This window comes from Cupressus sempervirens, chromosome 3 (genome assembly GCF_028749045.1).
Source record: "Cupressus sempervirens isolate cs-2001-9-10 chromosome 3, ASM2874904v1, whole genome shotgun sequence".
Classification (NCBI taxonomy): domain Eukaryota; kingdom Viridiplantae; phylum Streptophyta; class Pinopsida; order Cupressales; family Cupressaceae; genus Cupressus; species Cupressus sempervirens.
The window spans coordinates 180,361,085-180,387,642 of NC_143120.1; the positions used below are offsets into that span (position 1 = coordinate 180,361,085).

A 26,558-nucleotide genomic window follows, 5' to 3' on the forward strand; every position below is an offset into this window, starting at 1 on the left:
GATAGCAGATTTCTCAGTGCCTTTTGGCAGGAGGTTTTCAAATTGGCAAGTACAGAGTTGACACCTAGTACTAGCTATCACCCGCAAATGGATGGTCAAACCAAAATAGTGAATAAATAGGTGGAAGGGTATTTGAGGAACTACATTGCAGGTCAGCAAAGAGCTTGGGTTAAATGGTTGTATTTGGGGGAGAATTGTTATAGCTCCACATATCATATGTCTATTCGGATGACTCCATTCCGTGTTCTTTATGGCTACAAACTTCTCTCTTTCATTGATTTGGCTTTACAGGACAGTAGGGCTCCCTTAGCCAAAGATTGGATCCAGGATCAACAGGATATTCTCAGATCTCTTAGAGATAATATTCAACAGGCACAGAACCAACAAAAGTTATATGCTGATCGACATCATACAGAGTAGAACTTCGAGATAGGTGACATGGTTTATCTTTGTCTACAGCCTTATAGATAGAGCTCACTGAAGAAAAGTGGTCAGAAAAGCTTAAGCCCAGATTTTACGAACCTTATTGCATCACCAAGAGGGTTGGTGAGGTTGCCTACGAGTTGGATTTACCGGGCAACAGTCGAATCCGCAATCTATTTCACGTCTCATGCCTCAAGAAGGCAATTGGTCAGCATGTTTGTACCATCATAGGGCTTGCCTCCACTTGACGATGAGGGTAGATTTGTATTGGAGCCGATAGAGGTGATTGAGACCAAGGAAAAGAAGTTGTGAAATAAATCTGTCAGAGAATATATAGTCTGTTGGAAGGATTTACCGTATGAAGACGCCACTTGGGAAGGTGAGACTATTTTACAACATCCAGCATTGAGATTGCTTGAGGGTAGGCAATCCCAGGAAGGGAGGATTGCCATGTCCCCTCTTTCGCGCTAGCTCTTTTGGTGCCTGGTTAATCTATCTCCACATCCGGATAGATTAACGTCATTTCCAAAAAGGATGCCTGCCAATCACAAGAGAAGATTCGATTTAAATTCGTCATTCAATGTATTATAAGTACTTTAATAAAGTTACTTTATGTTTTATTAAGACATTTATTTTATAAAGTGACTTAAGTGACTAGAAGATGAAATTGGTGTTTTATCCCACATCTCTTATTCCAACACTTTCCCTCACTTTGAGGTTATAAAATGGAGGCTCAGTCTTGGGAAAGACACAAGGGAAGATTCGATTTAAATTCGTCATTCAATGTATTATAAGTACTTTAATAAAGTTACTTTATGTTTTATTAAGACATTTATTTTTATAAATTGATTTAAGTCACTAGAAGACAAAACTGGTGTTTTATCCCACATCTCTTATTCCAACACTCTTCCCTCGCTTCAAGGTTATAAAATGGAGGCTCAGTCTTGGGAAAGACACAACGAATATATGTTATAAAACAAATCCAAAAAGGTTGCTTGATGTGACTTGGCTATTTCTTGAGGACGAAAACCCTTGAGAAAAAAAAGTGGAGCTGGATGCAAACCTGGCTTTCACATTGTGTTTCAGAAACCAAGGATTGGAAAGATGTTTTGATCTCAGAGAATCACAACTTCAGGACGCTAACTGGCAGAGTGGGAGTTGGATGGCAAGAAGAGTTGAGGAATCCATCTACAGCAGAATAATAATTACCATGTGAGTGCCTCAAGTTCAGTCGGATTGCAACAGCATGGGTTAGTATTGTAATGCCAAGTTGAGAACGAAGCAGATATGGGGATTGAATAGCAGTCAGGTTGGCTTCATGTTTAATGCCCACACGTGAGTGATCATACACAGAAGTTGCAGGTTGGGGATAATAACAGGTATACCTCATAGAGGATGACACGTCTGCAAGGGTAGTGTTACGTTTGGTGGTAATACGGAATAGCAGCCGGCATTGTGAATGACATCACCTTCAGACCAGTCATATCTCAGTACTCCAGCCACGGGGACAACAGAGGAAAGAGATTGATCAATCAATGCAGTCGGGTCCAGCATACTGCAGATTGCAGGTGGCATTTAAGATCAGGACATGAACATTAGGAGTATTTTCTGGGTCGAATCAGTCCTCCAGTTGATACGCACTCCAGTAACAGGACTGTATGTTAATCATCACTCACTCTCAATCGCTGTATGTTCACAAAATTCTGTCATTAGAACATTGTATCACAGCTGATTGAATTGTTAGCATATCTATAATCCCTTATTGCAGTATTGATGTTTTGGACTCCATCTAGAAATTTGATTGAAGAACTGAGTTTCCTTCTTAGTTTAGTAATCTACTGCATACCATTTCTGTTAGTAATTACTACAGTAGCATGTCGGTAATAACTTTGTTCAAGGACTTGATTTCATGACAATTGTTTGACGATATTACCATTAGTGCAAACTCAGTATTTCTGTTCCAATCCAGCAGAGATTATTACAGGTATCATGTGACTAACCATTCATCTAATGATGTATTGAAGTGTTTGTGTTTGCAGATCCTTGCAAGTACAAATTTGAATTGATGTGCAAGCAACACATTGATTCAAAGACCAAGCATAGACTAAATTCTTTTGTGTCCCATCAAACATAGGGAACCTTGCCTAAATATTGTTGTAACTCCTTGTTACCCCAATTTTGAATTGGTTTCTTCTCGTTTCAAAAACCATTTTGGGATTTCAGTTTGGGAAATGTAGAAAATGATAGATTGTCTCAAATCTCTTGTAGGACTTTATATTCAACAGAAAGGGCTTAGAAATCCTCTATTATCTCCATTGCCTCTTCTTTCAATGGGTCTGATGACTCTGATCTCTTTTGTAGAAATTTGGTTTGGAAGGGATTAGGAGAAGAATCAATGTTGATACCTGATGTCCTTCCCTTTTAAGTAGGCAATTTTGGAGCTCCTGGAGCTTTCTAACTTGTGTAACTTGCATCATCTTTACCATTGCATCATTGGGTCCTTGAGCCCTCCCTCTCTGGCCTGAATTCAAATTGATCGCTGCTTTAAACATTGTTTTACCTTTATCTTCCTCTTATCAATTCATTCCACCATCTGTCTGCCATTTTGGGCATCCTTTTTTGACTAAATTGTGCCTGCCTTTGATTCCCTCTATTGCTGGATCATAGCTCTGACAGCACTGTAATGCTTCAAATAAAGATATTGTATATTTCTAATTAATTTGACTCCATGGTAACCTATATTAAATTTTTTATTTAAACTCAGATCTATGGCAACCGATAATATACTTAACAACATATGAAGAAATGAATTGTAAACCCTTGGAAAATGAACAAACAACACATCAGTTCACAACACGGGTTATTCCTCTCATTGCAGTGGCTTTACACTTATATAGATAATTCAGTTTACCAGAACTTTTAAGAACAACTGTAGCAATATTATCATTAGAAATATAGAAAATCTATATTGAATAGCTAAGTTGCCAATTCTGGTGCAGATGTGAGTGCGAGAAACAAGTGAGCGTATGCACACATTTTCTTTCTGGGGATTTGGAGGTGTTTATATATATGTTTTGATAGTATGATGCTTCATTATTGATCAAGATAACTATCAAATGCCAATTGATACTTCACAAATATCCAAACTGAAAAAACTAATAAGCCATATCACATATGTCTATGTTCACAATTCCAACGCAAATCAGAAAATCATTACAATTACAAAATCAAAATTTAGTTCATGATTCAATGTTCATTACTCAGGATTCAAGATTCAACAATCAAAATCATGAGGATTGCTGAAAGTTCTAGATCATTTGAATCCAAAGTGGTTCCACTTGTACTAGATGCAGCGTGTTGTGATGTTCTTGTGATTGTAGTGAGTTCAATAGGATCTTGAACCATTGAATTCAAGTTGGGGCACTCAAGGGCTACATCCCAAAGATTGGCTGCTCTTCCTTGTAGTGATCCTCCTCCCTTCGTGACAAATGACACAAGTTGGTATGAATGTAAATTAGGTCTTAAGCTTTTTTTGAGCCCAACTGGTTACACTTTACTGAGTGGATAAAGGAGTATGCACTCCAACAACATTTAGCAGTAGAACTTGCAACCTAGACAATGTTCACAAAATTTTAAAATGAAAAGCAAATTAAAGAATGTTAAGCACTAAATTGTAGAATTTAAGAATTCACGTGGTATACAAAAAACAAAAAAACATGTGAGAGGACCTTGATTGCAAGAGTTTGTACATGCTTAAATGGTTGACAATAGAGGTACCACCATATAATAGCTCCCATGTCGTTTTGGTCCCTTATTGCATTTGGACAAAGTTTTACTCATGAGACAAATAATCCAAATTTTGTCCTAACTTTTTTGGGTACTTCTTCTTGGAAGAGTCTTTCAAAAGCCTTTTAGCACACATTAGCAACTTCTTCATCCGCATATGGTGCTACTCTATCCAGCATAGCAAGTATTTCCTTGCGATAGTACCTCAAATATAGGACATACGTAAGGAGGTGCAAGGGGTAGTCATCTTTTCCCAACAATGATAAATAATTGTTTTCACCCGTATCGTCCTAAATTGGAAACACTTCGATTTAGTGGCCGTTTACGCCTATTTAATGTAGTTTCATGGTAAATTTTAATTTAGGATGCATTTGCATATCTCTTTTTATCTCTCCAAGATGGAATTGGGGTAGGATCTAATGGATCCTCCTTGTTATTCCTATTCTATGTCAAAAAGCTCCACGTGATTTCCTCCCTTTCCATCTTCCAATCACAAAAACCCTTATCTGCACCGAAACATGGCTTTTCTTGAAGTCTGCCCCAAATCTCTCAAAATTAGGACCTGTTGTGGGACTCTTGAGGAATTTCAGAGTTTTCTAGGCCCTAGGCTTGGGACATATTACATCCGTATACCGAGACTGGGACGTAGCACATCCTAGTTCCAAGACCTATTCCAGGTTCCTTTCTTGGCCCTTATGTTGGGGTTGATCCGAGGCATCATTTCTTTGCCTAGTTGGCAATCAAGAAAAAGTTTATTCCAAATCCCTTGATAAGCACACTCAATTGCTTCATTTGACATCTAAGTAAGCATACATCAAAGAATCAAGCAAGTAACAACACAAACTTTATGTGGACATCCCAATCTAACATAGTGCATTGTAAGGTGGAAGCAAAGAAGCTTGGAAACATCCTTTGAAGCAACAAAGTTCTTCACTTTGCCATTCAATTCATCATTCAAGCATTCAAGATTTAATCATGGAGTAGAAAACACGGATTATGAGTATGGGTCAGAGTGCTTTAGCCTTGGGGGCTTGGTATGATTTATTGGTTATTCTCAAATCTATGCTTGTCACTTCATTTTCAATGTCAAATTTAGTTACAATCTACATGCTTTTGATCTAGGGATTTAGATCTTGGCATTGCAAACTTTCAAAGCTCATACACAAGCATCACACATTTACTTTGATTTAACGACTATCCGTGGAGGTGAGATTCACCAAAACGGGGGGTTGATTAAGGCAAACCCCTACATAGCCACCCAAACACCCATTTTCAAACATCTACAGATATCGAAAGATAGAACATAGTATAGATCCAAATACCAATTTCGTCGAATATCAGAGATCCAAAATCAGTTTCGTGATTGGACATAGAAGGACTAGGACGCATTTCTTCCCTATCCCAAAAAGTTGGCTCTGTCTTAGAGCCGAACAATTTTAGGGTTTTGTAGATCTCGCAATTCCCTGTCCATAATCAGGTTGGTTTTCTATCAAGAGCAGTACATAGAGCAGAAATTTAGATCTAGTATTCCACTTACTTTTCATTGTCTTTTATTTGCTTTATTCATTTTAGTAAATTCACTTTCATGTCTACAATCTTTAATTGCAAACCATGGCTTCCTACTTCTTTGCTTGCATTTTTTACAATTAGGGTTTTAAGGATCTTGCATTCTTTCTCTAATTCTCAAACCATTAAATCTTTGTTTGCATTAGTGCTCCGTCATTTGGATTGCATTAATCCTATGCTCCACGGGGATGTGTTTCCGGCCTTTTTAGGCTTGTCCCCGTACCGGGTATGAAATGGGGACACGGGTACTTATTTTTGCCGTCTTGTGCGACGTCCCAAATTGGGGAAAAGGGGTAAAGTCCTTTAAATGCGTGAAAAAAAAGCCAAGAAATGGGGGGGCGGAATCCCGTACTTGGGACTCCATTCTCGTCCCTCGACCATCCCCTTTTGCCAACACCATCCCCCTTTTCCCAGCCCGATGACGGCAAAGTTAAAAGGCAAAACAAAAAAGTTTTTAAATTATTTTTTCAACTCCACCCACATGGGCGTTGGAGATTACTAAAATAAGGAACCCTAATGTGGCTTCAAATAACATAAGGTAAAAGAGTATTGTTCATTTGGAGTTGTGTGCAAGTTGGGAAGAGGAAGAGGAAAACAACAACAAAAGAGGAGTGCATTTTGGAGGTGCAAGAGAAGGTTTTGCCTTCATTTCTTCTTCATTCCAGGTATGTTTTTTATTTTCTTTTTGTTTGATTCAAATTTTATGGTTGTTTGTTGCCATATTTCATTTTTTCCAATGATATAGAGAGGGCATGTTGAATGGAACATTGAAATGTTTTTTTTTTTTCATAACTTGCAACAGAATAATACATTGTAAAATCCAAAGGCAAAAACATGAGTAGCAGTGAGAGTGAGGAAAGTTTTGATAGCAGGGATGTTGCCATGCAAGAAACTCAAGTGTCACATTTATAAAGACCAAGAAAAAGACCTAGGACAGCCATGGATGATTTTCCAAGTGAGCTTAATATAGATGTCCCTATGAAAGATGCAATGCCTAATCCATTTGAGTGTCCTTTCAAAGCCCTAAAAAAATATGCCAAAGGCCCATTCAACCGTAAGAAACCTCTCCTACAATTTGCCATAATCTTATTAGACAACAAGAAGAAAAATTCCAAGGGTAGTAGGGAATGGGAGTGTCATATATGTAAGACACATTATTTTGGGAGCTACACAAGAGTGTATTGTCATCTTTTATGGATAGGTGGGCAAGGGGTGAAAGGTTGCAAAAAAATTAAGGATGATGAAAAACTTGAGGCTAATAGGTTGTATGTGGAGGGGTAGTTATTGAAATCCGGGGGTCTTACAGGTAGCACACCCACACCTTCATTCACTCCCACACTCACTCCCACTAGCACTACTAGTAAAGGGAAGGGAAAGGCCAAGAGAGATACCAATGTGGCTGATTTATTTACCGTACAAGCAAAAGAGAGAGTTGAAGAGTCCATTGGTAGATTTCTTGTTGCTCATGGTATACCATACCATGTTTCTCGTTCTTCATTCTACAAACAAATGTGCAAAGATATTTATGCTGCTGGTCCCTCATTTGTACTACTAGGAGTGACTAAATTACGCACCACTATCCTTGAGAAGGAGTACTCAAACGTAAACATTTTGATGGAGGATATGAAACAAACATGGATGAGTGATGGATCTTCTATCATCATAGATGGTTGGACAGATATCAAACATCGGCCACTCATCAATCTTATTGTTACTAGTACAACGAGGGCCTATTTTCTTGGAGCCATTGATTGTTCGGGAAAAAAGAAGGATGCATCATCCTTCCAATTTCAGATTTTGAAGGATGCTATAGAAAAGGTAGGGGCTTCAAATGTTGTGCAAGTAGTCATTGATTCAACCTAGGTGTATAAATCAGCTGGATTGATAGTAGAGAGCACCTATAGACACATTTTTTGGACCCCATGTTGTGTACATGCATCAAATAACACCTTGAAGGACTTTGGGAAAATTGATTGGATAAAGGCTATGGTGTTCGAGGCTAGAGACGTGCAACTGTTTATTTGCAATCATCACACATCTCTTGCATTATTTAGGACATTTTCCAAAAAAGAATTCCCCAAGCCTATGGAGACTAGATATGTTAGCTACTTCATTTTGTTGGAGAGGATCCTTGAGGTCCAAGAGGCCTTACAATCCATGGTGGTCAATGCAGAGTGGAATAGATGGCATGAATCAAGCACCTCAGATGGAAGACTTGTCAGACGGAGAATCCTAGATGAGAACTGGTGGACCTCAATGAGGTAAGAAACTTAAATAGTTGACATCATAATTGTTATTGCTGATTTAATAAAAATATTTCTGATTTAAGCACTTATCGATTTTTTTAGCATATGATGTTTCTTACTTGCAATTTTCTTTCATTGACCCTATTGTGCAAGTCATTAGATATGTTGATACTGACTCTCCTAGCCTTGGAGAGATTTATGAGACCTTTGATAGCATTCGTGGGCAGATCAAGCAAGCTATTAAAGAGAAGGAAGCTACTTTGGAGTTCTATGAGGAGCATCTTAAGCCCATTGTAACGAAAAGGTGGAACACTATGAACACCCCACTTCACATGGCAGCCTATCAATCTGAAATGGTATGCACCAAGGCCTAGGAGAGTGCTCCATCTAGTGACGAGGAGGTGAGTCTAATTCATGTTTAAGATTTCTGATTTTATAATTTGTTTTTAAAATTTTGATTTTATTTGTAAAGTTTATAAACTCTTAACTTTTAAATTTTTGTTTGTTCAATATAGGTGAAGGAGGGCTTCTTCAAGGCCCTTTGAAAAATGTATATGCAGAGGATGCTGCAAAAATTTGAGGGCCATGGCTTGACTTTGCCAATCTTCGTGGTCCAACATTTGGTAGATCAGAGGCGAGGACTGATAGAGCTACATTAGCTCAAAGGTACTCGATTGGATGGTGGACATAGCATGGTAGAAACGCACCTGAGCTGAAAGGTCTTGCCATCCATCTTCTCTCACAAGTTGTGAGTTCCTTTGCTGCAAAGAGGAATTGGTCTACATATAGCTTCATCCAATCGGTCAAGAGGAATAACCTTACTTCCAGACGATCGGAGAAGCTTGTGGCTGTTCACAGTGTATTGCGACTACAAGAGCGACAGAGTCTTGAGTATCAATAGGCTCCAGCACTATGTTGGGATGTTAATCCTGAGGATGCATTGTAGATTGATGAGGATAACACACCTCCAAGGCTGCTTGGTGTTCCATTGGATAAGGACCCTCTGCCTACCCTTGCCAGTTATTCAGAGGAAGAGATTGGCACTGATCTTGATTTAGATATAGATTTAGATTCCTAGAGGACAGCCATATATTTGGCTTTTTGCTTCGCAGATACTCAGATACATTATTGCTTTTGATTATTATGGAGTTGGACATCTCATTTATGCTTTAGTTTTTACTTTCATTATGTCATTTTGATTTCATGCATGATGATGATACATTGATACTTGGAGCCTTTGGGCATTTTTGCTAATTGTATGCGATATTCAGATATATCATCATATTATATTCTCATTTTGATCTTAATCTTGATAGTTTTGAATTTCCATGTATTCTATGTTGAATGGTTTATCAATGTTATGATATGCATATTTGAAATATATCTCTGAAGTCTAATACTCCATATATGAAAATTTAAAAATCCCCTATATTTAATAGTCTTACCTTGAGGTCATGTCCCCTAAATTTTGGCTTCGACCCGCACCTGTACCAGAAACACGTTCTCATCCCCTAAAACGTCTCCGTCCTGGAAATTCTGTGGAGCATAGCATTAATCTATTGGGATCTAATAACTTCAGAGTTGGAGTTGAGAGAATCTATTTCCTTAACTTCCCTTTAAGGTATAAGGTTAGAATGCCCACAACGAAATGTGAAGTAATTGAGAGCTTTTCCATTACTTCACGTTTCACCTTATACACCACCTTATTGCATAAGGTTTCACATTTTATGGGGTCATTCTCATGTGGTAAGGTAAGTTTTACCTTCTCTACCATTGTGTCAATGCCGTTAAAAGACATTCCCTAAACAAAGTTTATTTGTATCAAAAAAGTGGAGCATAGTCATGATAGGCTTGGTGAAATCTAAAACAAATTGCACACGAGCCCATTAACTATCATCCAAAACCAATGCCTTGATCCTTTGGGCCCTCGCTAAATGTGAAGCCTTCCATAAACTCTAGTGGTTGGAATTAACCATTTGGCTCAAAGCCCCTTGCACCTTGACAAGTCATCTCATAACAATAATATGAGATGCAATTCGGGGCTCCGTAACCTAAGCATGTTAATAACAATGTCAATAAATACTAAGCAAAGTTATATACAATTTGATAATTAAACATGACATAAAACTTATTAAAATGAAATAATTAAATAAATTATAAAACGTAGTAATTATAATATACCTTCAACAATTCCATTTTGGAGAATGATTTGAATATCAATTGTGACATTTGATGGTTTGTCACAAACATTTGTATCTTCTCTCCCTCTTGGTATATTTGGTGCACTCAATCTATTTGAGTGCCATTTGTCACATAACCAAGTCAAGGGAGTCTATGTAACATCCAGATTTTTCGGGTCTAAATTAACATCTAACGTACTCAAAGAATACAGTTGTAACTTCGTTTCATAGTAAGACAGTTATTTCATTTCATGTTCATGTGAATAAGATTTACTATTAAAATTAGTTGGACAAAATTTCTTGACTTAAAAACTTGAAGTACTATCAAATGAAATTATTACAGAAATTGAAAGCTACATACTTCAGAAAATTGAGGTTGAAATCAACTAGGGATGCTTTTGCAACCACCCGGGTTAGTCCACAAATATGCTATAACAATTTCACATGATGACATAAAAACAACCATCTCAAAATCAAATGATAATTTCAACTAAATACCACTATATTTAAATTAGGGCATCACTTACCACTGTATCAATTAGGGCATCATTTACCATCGGCTCATTTAGGGCTTCTAATACTGCTATATCACTTAGGGCTTATGCTACCATGGTTTCATTTTAGGGCTTTCGCGACCACAAATTCAATTTAGGGCTTCCGTGACCACGGATTCAATTTAGGGCTTCCGCAACCAAGGGTTCAATTAGGGCTTACGCGACAATGGGTTCAATTAAGGCTTTCGTGATGCCAGATTTAATTTAGGGCTTCCACGACGGTGAAATGAGTTAGGGTTTCAGATTCCTTTCCTTCTGATTGCTTAACTGTAACAATAACTCAAGGTTAGAAATATACATATATTTGATATCCATATAAATGAAAAACAATCCACGATTCTATATCTTGCATGGCTTACGTGACAATGGGTTCAATTAAGGCTTTCCTGATGCCAGATTTAATTTAGGGCTTCCACGACGGTGAAATGAGTTAGGGTTTCAGATTCCTTTCCTTCTGATTGCTTAACTGTAACAGTAACTCAAGGTTAGAAATATACATATATTTGATATCCATATAAATGAAAAACAATCCACGATTCTATATCTTGCATGTAATAGTAACAATAAATTAGCTCCATTTAATCTTACCTCCACATAAATAAAAATGATATTACTTGTTTTTGATAACAATTGAATGCATAGCTTATCTTTGTCTGATACATGTTCGACTTCTTGAGAGAGGTGAAACATTGTCAGGGGCTTAACCACCCAACCTCGGACCAAATCTTATCCCCACACAATCTCTAACGAGAAAGGCCTTCCCTACCTGGAACAGACAGGGGTCATCTTGCCATCCACTGGGCTTCACCACACGACTTGGCAATAGGAGATCACAGTAACAGGAATGTGCATGAGCTATTAATTAATTCATATTAAATGCTAAATATTGAAATGTCATAGCTGATACTGATTCATACTATTGAGGATTCCTTTATCTTACCTTATCACCCATCTTCTTAGCTTCACAGCCGGGTGAGTCCCAGGTATTTGGGATTCTAGAGTAAATGGCTCGTTCATTTGTTCAAGAAGTTTACATACAACCATCATTTCATATTCAATGATTATGTTCTTAAGAGATCTCAAAATGTCAACATTCTTAACCACATTCTTCATGCTTGAGCTAATGCATTGTTTTTTTTTATATATATTTATTTGATTCTGATATCATTCTTGTTTTTATAGGCTCATCTACACCTCATCACCATAATTAGGCCATCAAGCTGGTGATTCCTTGGTGCCTTCAATTTAGCTTTACTAAGATACTCCGCACCACCTTCACCCTTAATCCGGCTTTTAGCCGGGTGAATCCCTTGGTGTTCTGGTTAATTATCTCATCTCAGTTATCAAACTTATATTTAAATTGCAGGATAAATAATTTTAGAGAAGATAGATTTTTAAGATGAAATTCAGAAAGATGCATATTATAATAGTATCAGACTTATGTTTATTCATTGCAATAGCAATCGAAGATTTTAAAGATGAAATTCAGAAAGATGCATATTATAATAGTATCAGACTTATGTTTATTCATTGCAATAGCAATCAACTGATCTCCAGCTGATGATAAAGATTTGAAAAAGGATATAGATGGTTCCTATAATGAAAAGGCAGACTGAGTATAAAAATCACTTGACCCTATCTCAGATTGATGTCTCAAAAAGAACTAATTATTTGCCAAGAATAGTGAGAAATCTTATACGACTGTTACGGGGACGAATGCACATACCAATCATGAAAGAATGAAAGACGTCTCAATGAAATGCATTTAAAAGTTCTTATGTGACCCTGCCCTGTGAATATGTAATTTGAGTTTGAAGGTATCCTCTAGCCTGCAGCAAGACACTCAGTCATATGCACAATATTACTTGCTGTTGCTTCTTCAAATTATTTTCAATGCTAACTGAAAAGGCTTGAATATTTAATGGCTTGGAAGCTGAGAGCAGAATTGAACGCCAAAGCTAGAAAATAAGGATGCCGAGTTACGTTGAAGATTGTCGATTAGCAAACAAAAGATGGATGCCGAGAATGTTTAAAGGTTTGCATAAATAATTTTGAGCCGACCGTACGGCTACCCAACAGTTACAAAGATCACTCGAATCTTTAATCAATCGGCTAAAGGAGAAGAAAGAAAGAAAGAAAATAAAAGGTTTTTTTTTAGAAGTTATTTTAATTATTAAAAACTAATAAGCAACATCACTTAATTAATAAATAATAAGAGCCCGACTCTATGGCTTCCATCTGAATCAATAAACCTTACGAATTTCCAACCATAAATTTGACTTAGATCCCCAAGTAATAAATCGATTAAAAACATAAAAGAGAAGAGGAAATGATTAAAAGGGAAAAAGATTATAAAATAGCTCCAAATACCAAATATTAAATTGGTTCCAAACCAAGTGCTAATTGGCTTAAAGCGAGGGATAATAAAATAGAGTTATAATCCAAATGTTATTAAATTATGAACATCATTATAATCTTATAGGTTCATATAAACATCATTTTATTAAATTATAATGGTGCCAAAACATTTATATATTATATGCATGCTTATAAATATTAATTAAAATAATATGATGAAAGATATATTAAAATCCTGTAAGATACATTTTATATTTTAAGTCAATTATTTTAACTTAAATTATTTATTTAAGTAACTCATGTAGTTCCACAAATTTATCCTGTTTCAAATCGCTAGGTCCTCTACTTGTCTGCCCAGTGATGGTGATGCCCTGCCTAATTCTTTTCTGACAATGCTTCCACCCCTTCGATGTGCTTCCTGCAAGGAAGTTCTCCGTAATTAAATTATTTAATCATAAATAATCACAACAGTTAACCTTTCATCTTAATTCCATGAATTTGCGATTAATGATCAACTAACATGTCATCTGCACTTGAAATCATAACGACCAACTATCTTACCATTTCGCCAAATTATATCAAATTAAACTGCCAACTGACTTCATGTGAACCTCAACGACTATATTTCAAGCTAGGTCAAAAATTGAGATGTAATAGTCTACGATGCATGGTGTCCAAAAAAAATGGTCATATCGACCCTCAGTCAAAGCACTTGCACCCCTATTATTTTTTACATTGTCTGTAATCACCTAGACCACATTCTCACTACCCACCATCTCTATGGCCTTGATGAGAATATTGGAAATGAATTGTGGATCTTTCACTTACCATTCACAATCAATCACCCTAAAAAACACTCCCATTTGAGGGACATTGCAATCACATCAATAAATGGATGGTTTCTTGTATCTTTTTATCCATTGAAAACAATAGAAACACCCAAAGTTTTCCAAGAATTTCTAATTTGTTGAAGAGATCTCTCTATAGAAGTCCTCTCTTTTTGCAATAGTAGTACACAGCTTTTCATACCTGTGACCTGTGTAATCAGCTAGTGCTTTATTAATGGCTGCCACCATCTCGTTCCAATATGGTGAGTTCACCAAGTTGAAAGGAAGACCATTGGCATAGAGCCAACTTGCAATGACTTGATCAAAAAGCTCTCTTGCCTCCATTTTAAATCCTGTGTCCAATAGACGTCTTTTGCAGCCAGTATTTTCTACTTCTTCCTCTTCCACTTTCGGTTTACGTACTTGCAAGAATGGATGTTTGGAGGATACAATTGGTTCAATGGGTAATTGCATTTTTTTCTTTCGGAATGGAGGTTAATAAGAAGTTTGTTTTGATCTTAAAACCAATTTATTGGCCTCTTCTTATTCTTTTATATATCTTTCTATTTGTTGCATTAGACATACTCTTCCCATCTTTGTTTTTGCACATTCCCATTCCTTTACCAAAAGGGTCCATATAATGATGTTCGACTGAGAATATGAGCTATTGAATCGTTTTTGCTATCACATACATTATACTTTCAAATATATGACCACCTCCTAAAACCTATGATATTTTTGTGGTATGTCTCCATAAAGGAGATCCTACATCAATTTTGAATTTATCAGCTCCTTGCCCTCACATGGAATTTTGAATTTATCGGCTGGCAGACATTCTTGCACAATACAATCTGATTTCTTGCTATTATAGAAATTAAATAAATTAAAATTAGAAAAAACTATGAACATCAAGCATACAAGTGCATAAAAAGATATAAAAATATTAAAATAGATAACTAAATTTGTTTTTTTATTTCTTTAAATGAAAAAAACTTGGAAAATTTCTTCCCAAATGAAAAAATTCTGCAAAATCTGAAATAAATTCATTAAAAGATTTAAGAATGGGAACAATGCTTACCTTAGATGGTTAGATCTCCTTTGTGGAAGCTATTTGACACCCCACGAATGATACTCTTTGAAAATAATCACGTTTTCATCCTCCACTTTCCATTAGATGGATAGGAGGTCCAATCTATTTGAGTTAAATCAACGGACAAACACATTTTCCTTTGAACCATGTCTCTCTCTTTTTAGATTGTAGGTATCAGGTAGCCCCTCCATAACTGGTGGTGCACTGGGTAAATTTTAAATATGACTGGTGGCAGCTGGTTCTTGCAAAACTTGCCCTTTGGATCTCATGATCTTGTGCCTACCAGAACTTGCGTTAGGCCCCTAGCCCTTTTGAACCTTGTCTTGATTAAATATACAATTTTCAAATATTTTCCTTTCCCTTAAAAATAGACCTACACACAATCCTTGGCCAACACCATTATTAAAGTGATCAACTTATAAATCCTGTGGCCCCATGGTCAGGTACTCAGGAAACTCACTATACCCCACGGAAAATGAAAGATGGGCTTAGTTCTGAATCTTATGGAAAAAGTGGACATGACAAACATGAGACTCTGAGGCACATTTCAGTGAAACAGCATAAAGGGAAATGCATTAAGTGATGTAATTGTGTCGGAAATTTAAATTCTGTTAAATCACACTACTCTCTGAAATGTGTTCTATTTTGAATACTGGTTCAGGTATAATTAGATATCCCATTCTGTTCAACATCTTTCAGCTCCAGTTGCGTGTGATAGTCTAGAATTTCCTGGCATCGGGAGAATCTCATCTCTTCATGAGTGATGATCTAATATCATTAATTACAACTAGTTTTGACTTCCCTTACAAAATTAACCCTACTTGGACTGACCTTTGCTAATAAGGTAAGGTGATAATCTCCCCGTCTGCCACATGGTGCACTTTGAATTAAAAGTAGCTTGATTTAATATTTTCTTGTCAGTCTGAAATAAATAATATAATCATCTGGATGTGACAGTGGACTTATTGACCATACATTTGAAAAATCATGTAATAATGTATTGTAACATGTTTTCATCCAATCACTAGCAGTTGAAATCTATGTTTGCATCCTGCCAGTGTCTAGTTGAATATTTAATATATCTTAAAGCAGATTAACCAGCTAGTGAGATCGTTCTTTAAATCTGTGTCATGTTATGAAGTATGTTTTACTTCTTTGTTTCCTTGTGGTTTTATAGCGATTTCTATCCTACATGTTCATTGTTTCTTTGTGTCCAGGGTGATCTGCTACAGGTCAAAGTAAACAAGTTGGCTTCTACAAAGACTCAACTTCCTTATGGGTACTATTCTCTACCATATTGTCCTCCAAAGAAGATTATTGATATTTCAGAAAATCTTGGTGAAGTTCTTCGAGGTGATCGCATTGAGAACTCTCCTTATATGGTGAGTTAAATGTTTCTTTCAACTCATTTGTTTTTTCTTTTTAATATAGAATTTAGATGCCTTAATATTTCTGGCACCTTCTTATGTTTGTGGCTATAAAGAGATAAATTAATGCAACTCCTGCCACTGCAGTTTAAAATGAGAGAAAGTAGACTTTGCAATGTTGTTTGTAAGACTAAATTTGATGCAAGTGGAGTAAAGAATTTCAAGGAGAAGATCGATGATGACTATCGTGTGAATATGTAAGGGTGTTTTAGTTTACATTTTAATGCTATTTTAGTGTTCCAACACAACAGTTTTTTTCTATTCTATTTGCACTTTCACACATCTAGCAAGTGCTTTATTCTTCACTTTGTCAGCAGAGTTTTTTTTTTCCATTATTATGCATAAGCTCTCAAATTCTTCTGAGATGTGTTGCACTTTTATGCTTTTGTCATAATGGAATCAGGATTTTGGATAATCTCCCAGTGGCAGTTGCTAGACTGAGACCTGATGGTCAGTCTCCTTCTTATGAGCATGGCTTTAGGGTTGGATTGAAAGGAAGCCTCAGTGGGGTGAGTCGAAATTCTTACTTGCAGTCGCAGGCATTTAACATTGTAAAGAGTAATTTGATTTTCACAACTGGAATTCCGTTTTGGCAATCTGGTGAATTGTATTTTCATGCAGTTTAATGTCACTTGTGTTTTTGAACATGAACATAAACACTATTCTGACTTGATCTGCTTTGTTGCATTGGTGCAGAGTCCTGAAGAGAGATATTTCATTCACAATCATTTATCTTTTGATGTGTCCTTTCATAAGGATCATGAGACAGATTATGCACGTATTGTAGGATTTGAAGTCGCACCGTACAGGTTTGTTTATATAGTAAGATGATGAGCATCAGTTGTTTCTGATTCTACCCCCTTTCACCTTATATGAAATGCTATGGAGAAACCAGCAACATTACGTTTTTTGTTGAGGTTAACTTATTGTTAGATGACTCTAGTCTGAGATCAATTCCTCTTATTCGTTCATTTGATGAAATTTAAAACAAAGATTACTAATGTGTTTATTATTGTCACCTCATTCCATTGTGGAAGTTACTAAATTTGTTTTCTTAATTTTCAGAGGAAAACTTTAAACGAGCAGGAAAGTACATTTTAACTTTTACTGATGTTACATATACAATTTGATGTGTTATTATTATTTCATAGTAGTTAAGTAGATTATTTATATTTTAATTCACCTAACATTTTTTAAATTATTATTTATGAATTTTCAAGCTTGTTAATATTCCTTGATCTGTTACACTAACTACATTATTTTCAATGATCTATATCTTGAAATCAGTTAACTGATACAATTTGATGTGTTATTGTTCTTTGAAAGTAAAGTAGATTATTTATGTTTTAATTCACCTGACATTTTATAAATTATTATTTATGAATTTCTTTTCAAGTTTGTTAATATTCCTCAATTGTGTTATAAACTGCATATATTCTCTATGATCTATATCTTGAAATTAGTTAACTGTCTTTATCACAGTGTGAAGCATGAGTATGAGAAACCATGGAATGATGAAAATCCCCGTTTGACAACATGTGATCCAAATACTAAACGTACAGTTTCAAATACTGATATACCCCAGGAAGTGGTGGAAGACCAAGAAATCATTTTTTCTTATGACGTTTCATTCCTGGTATGAACTTGTTCATATGATTGCTTGTACATCTCCTCTGCATTAGCTTGAGCTGCAACCTTTATGTTTACAAATTCCTCTTTGTTATGTCTGTGGATCTTGCAGGATAGCCCTGTGAAATGGGCATCTCGTTGGGATACATACCTTCTGATGACAGATGATCAGATCCACTGGTTCTCTATCATTAATTCTTTGATGATTGTATTATTTCTCTCTGGAATGGTTGCAATGATAATGATGCGAACATTATACAGAGATATCTCAAAGTATAATCAATTAGAAACACAGGATGAAGCACAAGAGGAAACAGGTTGGAAGTTGGTTCATGGAGATGTATTCAGGACTCCTTCCCATGCAAGCTTACTGTGTGTTTATGTGGGAACTGGTGTACAATTTTTTGGGATGACCCTTGTCACGATGATTTTTGCAATGCTTGGTTTCCTTTCCCCATCAAATCGTGGAGGTCTCATGACAGCTATGCTTCTTTTGTGGGTTTTCATGGGTTTGTTTGCTGGGTACTGCTCTTCTCGTCTTTATAAGATGTTTAAAGGCACAGAATGGAGAAAGAATACACTCAAGACAGCCTTCTTGTTTCCAGGCATTGTATTTTGCATTTTCCTTGTATTGAACACATTGATTTGGGGTGAGAAGTCATCTGGTGCCGTTCCTTTTGGTACCATGTTTGCTCTGGTTGCTCTCTGGTTTGGAATTTCAGTTCCCTTGGTCTTTGTGGGTAGCTACTTTGGGTACAAGAAACCTGCAATTGAGCATCCAGTGAAAACCAATAAAATTCCCCGTCAGATTCCAGAACAAGCTTGGTACATGCGGCCGTTTTTCTCTATACTCATTGGTGGCATTTTGCCTTTTGGTGCTGTTTTTATTGAACTGTTCTTCATCTTAACATCTATATGGCTGCATCAGTTCTACTACATCTTTGGGTTCCTGTTCCTTGTCTTTGTGATTCTTATTGTCACATGTGCAGAGATAACCATTGTCCTATGCTACTTCCAGTTGTGCAGTGAAGATTATCACTGGTGGTGGAGATCTTATTTGACTGCAGGCTCTTCAGCTTTTTATTTGTTTCTATATGCAACATTCTATTTCTTCACCAAGCTGGAGATCACAAAGCTTGTTTCTGGGATTTTATATTTTGGCTACATGACGATCATGTCATATGCATTCTTTGTATTGACTGGTACAATAGGTTTCTATGCTTGCTTCTGGTTTGTGCGGATGATATACTCGTCAGTGAAGATAGACTGAAGCTTCTCATATAGTGGTCATTTTTCATAAGGACCCGGGAAGTTCTGGTTTAAAGAATTGCCACTTTCTTATTTAGGTAGTTAAGAGTTTGAGCATGACAACACAGCATGTGCTGGCAGCGAAGGCAATGCTAATCTTGTTTGATGGTGTACTTTCTGCTTAGCTTTAACTTCCCTGATACAATCTCAAGTATGAGAACTTGAGGAGCTTGATTTTCAATGTAATACAATGTTTCCCATTGCGTTGAATGCTGATACCTGTGATATATTGAGCCACTGGATATAGTCTGTTTGATATCTTTCTTTAAATAAATTTTATGACAATTGTTTGGTGGATTCTAAGGTTGCTTCTTTTAATTTATTAGTCTTTCTAGCTGCTGTCAATTTACAAGGGAAAAAAACTCGGAGCTTCATATTAATGCAGTTGTTTCTTTATGTTGTATTAATTGAAGTTGTTTGTAACATATCTACTTTCTCTGGGTTTGTATAATCAGTTGTGGTTCTTTAAATCTGCAGGAATTGCCCATGTCATGACTTAACCATGAAACACTTGTGCCTCTGTTTGACATGTTTTTCACCATTGTGACAATTCCAGTTCCTCTGGGTTTTTATGTGATTGTTATTCTTGAACATCCAAAAAATTTCCTGGCTGAGTTTGGGAGTTTCCATATTAGCATTAGGACATTGACGTGTTAATTAGGTTGCTAGACATTGTCTTAATAAACTTAAGGACCTATTGCACATTCCTTTTTGGAACATGTAGTAATGAACTGGACTACCTTTAGTTACATTCATATGTTGGTTGAAGAAACACCTCTTCCTCGTAAGAAGGCCTCGGCTATGAACTTTAGTCCACCAAAGTGGTGATTTTGGGTCACCGAAATAAAACATGTAACATGATCTTCAGAGTTTTCTTTTCAGCCAGTCAGCTTCTTCTTATAAAGTTATAGTTTTTAATGGAAGTCAATACAGTGTTATCCTGTAAATCTTCAATTCGCTCTATCGAGGGAGAGGATTTAGTAGTGGAGCACATTCTATAGTTGCGATAGAATATGTTGATTTAATTTTCAATATTTTTAATAATAATAATTGTGATTTAAAAGTTAGTGCTGATCATGGGTAAAATAACTGAATTAAATATATTACTTAGATCTAAAAAGTGACATCAGTGCATCAATAAGACATTACCTAATAGACATATTATATTAATGAACCACCACCAGTTGTCCCCTTTTAAGGACTTTTTTAAACATTCGAAGAAAAACATTGCTGTTAAACTATGTAGCTTGGTCAGACAATCTTTGTGAGTAATAAATCTGAACTTCCATATGCATATATGCATATCAATATGTCTTGCATATTAATATGTATATATACATATAGGCCTATATCAATATGATCTGATATTGATTTTTGAAAAGTGACCGATGCCCACAATATATTTCATTTGTGGAAAGTTCAAATTAATTTCATATGATTATTGGCATGACTGAAGATGCCGATCCTTATTTGGCCTCTTAATATTATCAATCACGCAAGTATTATACGTGAATAATGCACAATAATGAATTGGTGCAATATATACTGATCTGCTTTAGCGTTTGCTAAATGCTAACTAACCTATGATGAGTTAATAGTAAAATGACTACGGCTGCTCTCGAACTATTAAGAGAACTGCGAATACCAAGAGCTATGTTTATAGTGAAGCTTTGATTTATTCAGATATTTAAGATCCCATTCTATAAGACAGTTTTTTTTGTATGACCTAGAACTCTTTCTCATTGGCACCGGGCTTGCACGGCGTATTGGTAAGAAAAGAACCAAGGGCTCTTACTCATTAAGACGCTTGCTTATTCAAATTAGGGTTATTTACTCACAAATTGTAGTTTTAAGTGCTATCATACCTTCGTTATTCCTCAGTAGCTCAGTGGTAGAGCGGTCGGCTGTTAACCGATTGGTCGTAGGTTCAAATCCTATTTGAGGAGAGCTCTTTTTTTCTTTTTCTTTTTTTCTTCAAGCACTTGGTTCCATAATTATAAGTAAGGTCCACCATAAAAAGAGTTCAAAATTTGCCCAATTTAGCTGAATTGGAGTAAACCTCTCTTCGCTCCGACACATTCTTTTTTTCAACTATTAATTAGAACTTCATTGATAATTTTAGCAATGTTACCAACATCTTTGTGTAGATTGGGAATAATCTAAAACCCAGGGTTAGCTCGCTCATTTATTTCAAATTATGAGCGAGCTATATTCATCAATTCGAGAGAATTGATTTCGATCAAGAGAAGGTCCTTGGCCTTTTCATCTTTATACCTTATGTAGACTGTATAACCTTTGAATCATGGGCTAGTTGATAGGATATGTGAAATCTTATTCGATCTGCTCGAGGATTTGAAATGAATTATCAGGAAGTGGTAAAGTATGAAAATGGACTTCATATTAGCGATCGTAGTCTTTCGTTTTTAAGCAAGCATTTCAATCAATTATTTCATAATCTTTCATTTATTTTTTATCTATCTCTATATTGTTCTATGTAAACGTAAACGAGTTGATGAAATAACTGAATTTTAACAATCTATAAAAAATATTATTTAGGGAACGATATTGAAATAGGATGATGTTATAAACATCAATGCTGATAAAGAGCACAACTTCAATATAACATTCTAGTTTTCTATTGTTAGAATTTTCATTATTTATATTATGAAAATAAATAAATATATTAATATAGATATTAATATACAAAATATAGAAAAGAATATCATCAATATCTACTGGAGGTGAGATTGAAATTCAAGAAATAGCCAATGGTCTTATAAATACACAAATGTATAACTCTCCAGGAATTTGGATTGCACTTCTATCTGTAACGGTAGGAATTGCATTCAAACTTTCTTTAGTTCCTTTTCATCAATGGACCCCCGATGTATATGAAGGAGTGCGATTCGTTTGATAAATTATTACATACAATATCTTTTTTAGAGATGTTTGTTTCTATTTATAAAAACTCTATAGACATGTGAAAAAAAGATTGTTATTCCCACTTGGACTAAGACATCACTTTTACCAAAAATTTGAATTGAATTAAGGTAAAGCAAAGTAAGAAACAAACTCAATTGTTTGATTGAATTAACACACTACACCACCCCAATACAATAAATAACTTTTACAAATGAATTATTACGGGTAGTTTTTAGGGTCAGATTGACGTGTACTTTTATTCTTAACGTAGATGCTACATAGTAAGTTTTCATTCTTCAGAAACTACGAGTGTAAAAAAGAAGGCATCCGTCGACAAAAAGATTACCCTAAGATGAGCATCTCATGACTATTCAGAACGATTTAAATTAGATGGTTTTATTTTTTATTTTTCACTTTATTTTTAACTCTTTCATAACTGAACTTAAAAAAAAAAAGAAAAAAAAAAAGAAAAATGAATGATTTACAATTTATATACTATATTGCATACTATAATAACCACTGAGTAAGGATTCCTCGCGAAGTTAAGGATTAGTTATTCTTTATATCAATCGAATATATTCAATCTTATACATACACGAGGAAGGTAATAAAAAAAAGAGAATCAAATGATTCTGCAAATTTTTTTATCACTTCTGCACGAATCTCCTGGGAAACAAAATCATAAGCACGTAAGTTTAGAGCTAGGCCAACTACTCCAATGGCACTCATCCATAAATCGGTCACCGACACAAATAACATGAAGAAATGTAACCAACGTTTATTGGAAAAAGCAACCCCAAAAATTTGGGACCAGAAACGGTTCGCAGTGACCATAGAATAAGTCTCTTCGGCTTGAGTTGGGTTAAAAGCACGGAATGTATTTGCACCATCACCGTCTTCAAATAAAGTATTTTCTACGGTAGCACCGTGAATAGCACATAGAAGAGCAGCACCCAATACTCCGACAACTCCCATCATATGAAATGGATTCAAGGTCCAATTATGAAAACCTTGGAAAAAGAGGATAAATCGGAAAATAGCTGCTACGCCAAAACTAGGTGCAAAAAACCAACCAGACTGACCTAATGGATAGATCAAGAATACGGAAACAAAAACAGCAATCGGAGCAGAGAACGCAATTGCATTATAAGGTCGTAATTGCACAGATCGAGCAAGTTCAAATTGGCGTAACATAAAGCCTATTAGACCAAAAGCACCATGAAGAGCAACGAAAGTCCATAGACCACCTAATTGACACCAACGAGTAAAATCTCCTTGTGCTTCAGGACCCCATAATAGTAGCAAAGAATGTGCCAAACTATTAGCAGGCGTAGAAACTGCAGCAGTTAAAAAATTACAACCTTCCAAATAGGAACTGGCCAACCCGTGAGTATACCACGAAGTCACAAAAGTTGTGCCCATGAACCATCCGCCTAGTGCAAAATAAGCACAAGGAAAAAGCAATAAACCAGACCAACCCACAAAAACAAAACGGTCTCTGCGTAGCCAATCATCCATAATATCAAATAAAGTTTGTTCCTCTTTGGAAGACTTTCCAAGGGCTATAGTCATAGTAATCCTCCTATTTAACTATTTCAACCTTTTCCGAACACCCTATTCGATAGAATCAAAGGGTATACACTGTTTTATATTGAAATATTTATGGACAATTTTTCATCCATCATCCCTTTCAATAAATCGGGTTTCGAAGATTCCTTATTGGCACGGATTTTATATTGAAACCGAATTACTTATATATAGTAAATGCATGATAATTCGAAGTTGTTTCTATTTTCTTTTTTTCTTATCTTTTTTTTATCTCAATTCCAATCTATTTTCCACTGGTAGAATGACCAAAATAAAATGTCTTGTACAAACATAGTAAGAATGTTTGGTACATCATAATCGAATTATGCTTTTAAAGATAAAAGGAAAATACTTCCATCTAGAATTCAGACTTACATATCCATTTTTTGTTTTTTTTTTTGAAAGAAAAAAAATCATTCGACAGAATATCCAATTAACAACCAAATATGAGAGTATTTGAATAATTTCATGAAGGTTCACTTTCAAAATCTACCTCAATTTTCAATATAAGAATAACTTATATTATTAATCAGTCAATGGGTTAGGTTCACTTACTTCTCATTTTTATTTAGTTTTATAAGTAATACGTACTAATTGAAATTAGTCCCGATTCAATAAATTGAACAATTGTTTGAGCAATTCCTACCCCAAACAAGAGCAAAAAAGGGAAATAGAGTAGACTAGAATAGATTTGACATCTTTTTTACACATTTTGTGTGTGGATTCGCCGAATTATTAGATCTGCAATCTTTTTTTCCTTGAGAAATAAAAAAGGCGTAGTAAGATAGATCTGTGTTAGGAAGAATACCGTGTATAGATTTACGCTCTGCGTTCATCTCTCATATTTTTGTTTGCTCATCAATTTTTTACTAGACCCTTTTTGGTTTTTGACTATTATCAAAACCATCTATCTCTATATAGATAGATCCTGTTCTAATATATAATAGACATTAACATAAAAAAGAAATATTTGATTGAGACAAACATTAATGAAATTTTTTTTTTACAAAAAAAAGAGATACTCTATGAGATCAAATCTCGAGTTATTTTAAAACGAAGCGAAAATCAATCATGGAAGTAAATAACCTTGCATTTATTGCTATTCTATTATTCATTGCAGTGCCCACTGCTTTTCTAATCGTCATTTACGCGCAAACGAAGCCTCAAAGTGAACTAGAGTGATTACTTAGAATCTAGAATTAGTCTAAATCATCACTATAAAAAAGTTATAGCGGTCAGTAGATTTTTTTGAGAAGAAGTAGTTACAAATTTTTTTTCGTTTATACCACTTATATACAGATTTTGGATAAGTAGATCTAAATTATAATTTGTCTCGTGGGAACTAGACATAATTTCTTACATATCTCTGGAAAAATTGATGTAAATAAAAACATAGGTGTTATTTTGATTTGAATAATATTTTCAAAAATATTGATAATACGAATACGCATTGTTTACTATTCCATAGTAATATACAAAATTGTATATCGTAAAGGCAAAAAATTGATATGGAAAAGACAGAGCAATAATGCTCCATATGCTTTAACAGATGTATAGTGAAAAATAGTATGGTTCGCTATATAAAACTCTACTTCATATTTTCTAAATATGAAGTAGAATTTTATTTCTAACATGATCAATTTGATATTATAAATCATCTCGTTGATAATTTAATTTAACGATAGATAAATAATTAATGATAGTAATGATTTAATCATCGTAATAATCATTGTTTATTTGTTTTTAACAGAACGATTAAACACAGAAGGACTATTCAAATTCTATTAAATTCCACTTCTACCCCATACTACGAGTGAAAGAGAAAAAGTAAAAACTACCATTAGAGCAGCCCAAGCGATACCGACTATATCCATACGAATCCCTCTCTTTTTAAAAACTTAAAAAAAAGTAAAAAAAAACAAATAATAATATCATTATTGATTCTTGATGATAATGGAACTATTCAAAATAGTGCAAAGTGGGAATCTTCTACCTTCCTATTATGAAAGGATGAGTCGATAGTAGAGGCTTCTCAAATTTTTTTATTGTAACTAATTACTATAAACTACCTATCAGATCAGACATTAACGATAAAATTCAATTTTATTTGCTATATTAGCAATAGCACCTGAAGCTACACAAGTTGTCTCCAAAAGACATGGATACAAATAGAGACTTTTGTATTTGTTTAGACTACCAAGGCGACACCCAGATTTGAACTGGGGATCGAGGATTTGCAGTCCCCTGCCTTACCACTTGGCTATGTCGCCATCCCCATATCTAGTTTATCCTAAGGTAAAACTCTATTTTGCTTTATTTATCGGAGATGATATGTAAGCAGTGGTGAATGGTCGTGTTAATACCATTCACCCAAGTACTTCATCATGAATTATATATACGAAGTGAATTCATTCTTGCATTATCAAAATCAATAAATACAAAGCAAGATCTGGAGAGCAATAACAGTTCAATAATTGAAAGCATTGCTTTATCTCTGATACAACAGTGCACATATATATAAAATTCTGCAGCAAATCAGATCCATAGACATTGAAGTTTGAATCTGCAACATATCAATATTCAAAATAGTAAGATTCTGAATTAAAAGAAATACATTCTATAAATATGATATAAACTTAGTAAACACTTACATGG

General features: G+C 35.2%; 1 protein-coding gene, 1 long non-coding RNA gene and 2 other non-coding genes across 4 annotated transcripts in view; 3 read left to right on the plus strand and 1 right to left on the minus strand.

Annotated features, from left to right (window-relative positions):
- Nucleotides 1-19,697, plus strand: part of LOC149565372 (transmembrane 9 superfamily member 7-like) — a 39,148-nt gene extending 19,451 nt beyond the window's left edge. Inside the window, exons 2-7 of the mRNA XM_089818885.1 lie at nucleotides 16,248-16,412; nucleotides 16,545-16,654; nucleotides 16,861-16,966; nucleotides 17,154-17,266; nucleotides 17,940-18,093; nucleotides 18,199-19,697. Of these exons, the coding sequence (XP_089675011.1) occupies nucleotides 16,248-16,412; nucleotides 16,545-16,654; nucleotides 16,861-16,966; nucleotides 17,154-17,266; nucleotides 17,940-18,093; nucleotides 18,199-19,356 (1,806 nt within the window). The 3' untranslated portion in view covers nucleotides 19,357-19,697. The remainder of the gene's footprint in view (nucleotides 1-16,247; nucleotides 16,413-16,544; nucleotides 16,655-16,860; nucleotides 16,967-17,153; nucleotides 17,267-17,939; nucleotides 18,094-18,198) is intronic.
- Nucleotides 8,156-9,332, plus strand: LOC149565373 (uncharacterized). Its single transcript, XR_016361491.1, has 2 exons — nucleotides 8,156-8,422; nucleotides 8,537-9,332. It is a non-coding gene; the product is annotated as an uncharacterized LOC149565373 (long non-coding RNA).
- A 1,571-nt stretch (nucleotides 19,698-21,268) lies between the features above and the next one.
- TRNAN-GUU (transfer RNA asparagine (anticodon GUU)) lies at nucleotides 21,269-21,340 on the plus strand. The gene has a single exon. It is a non-coding gene; the product is annotated as a tRNA-Asn (tRNA).
- Nucleotides 21,341-26,102: 4,762 nt separating this feature from the next.
- TRNAC-GCA (transfer RNA cysteine (anticodon GCA)) lies at nucleotides 26,103-26,173 on the minus strand. The gene has a single exon. It is a non-coding gene; the product is annotated as a tRNA-Cys (tRNA).
- Between the last annotated feature and the right edge of the window lie 385 nt (nucleotides 26,174-26,558).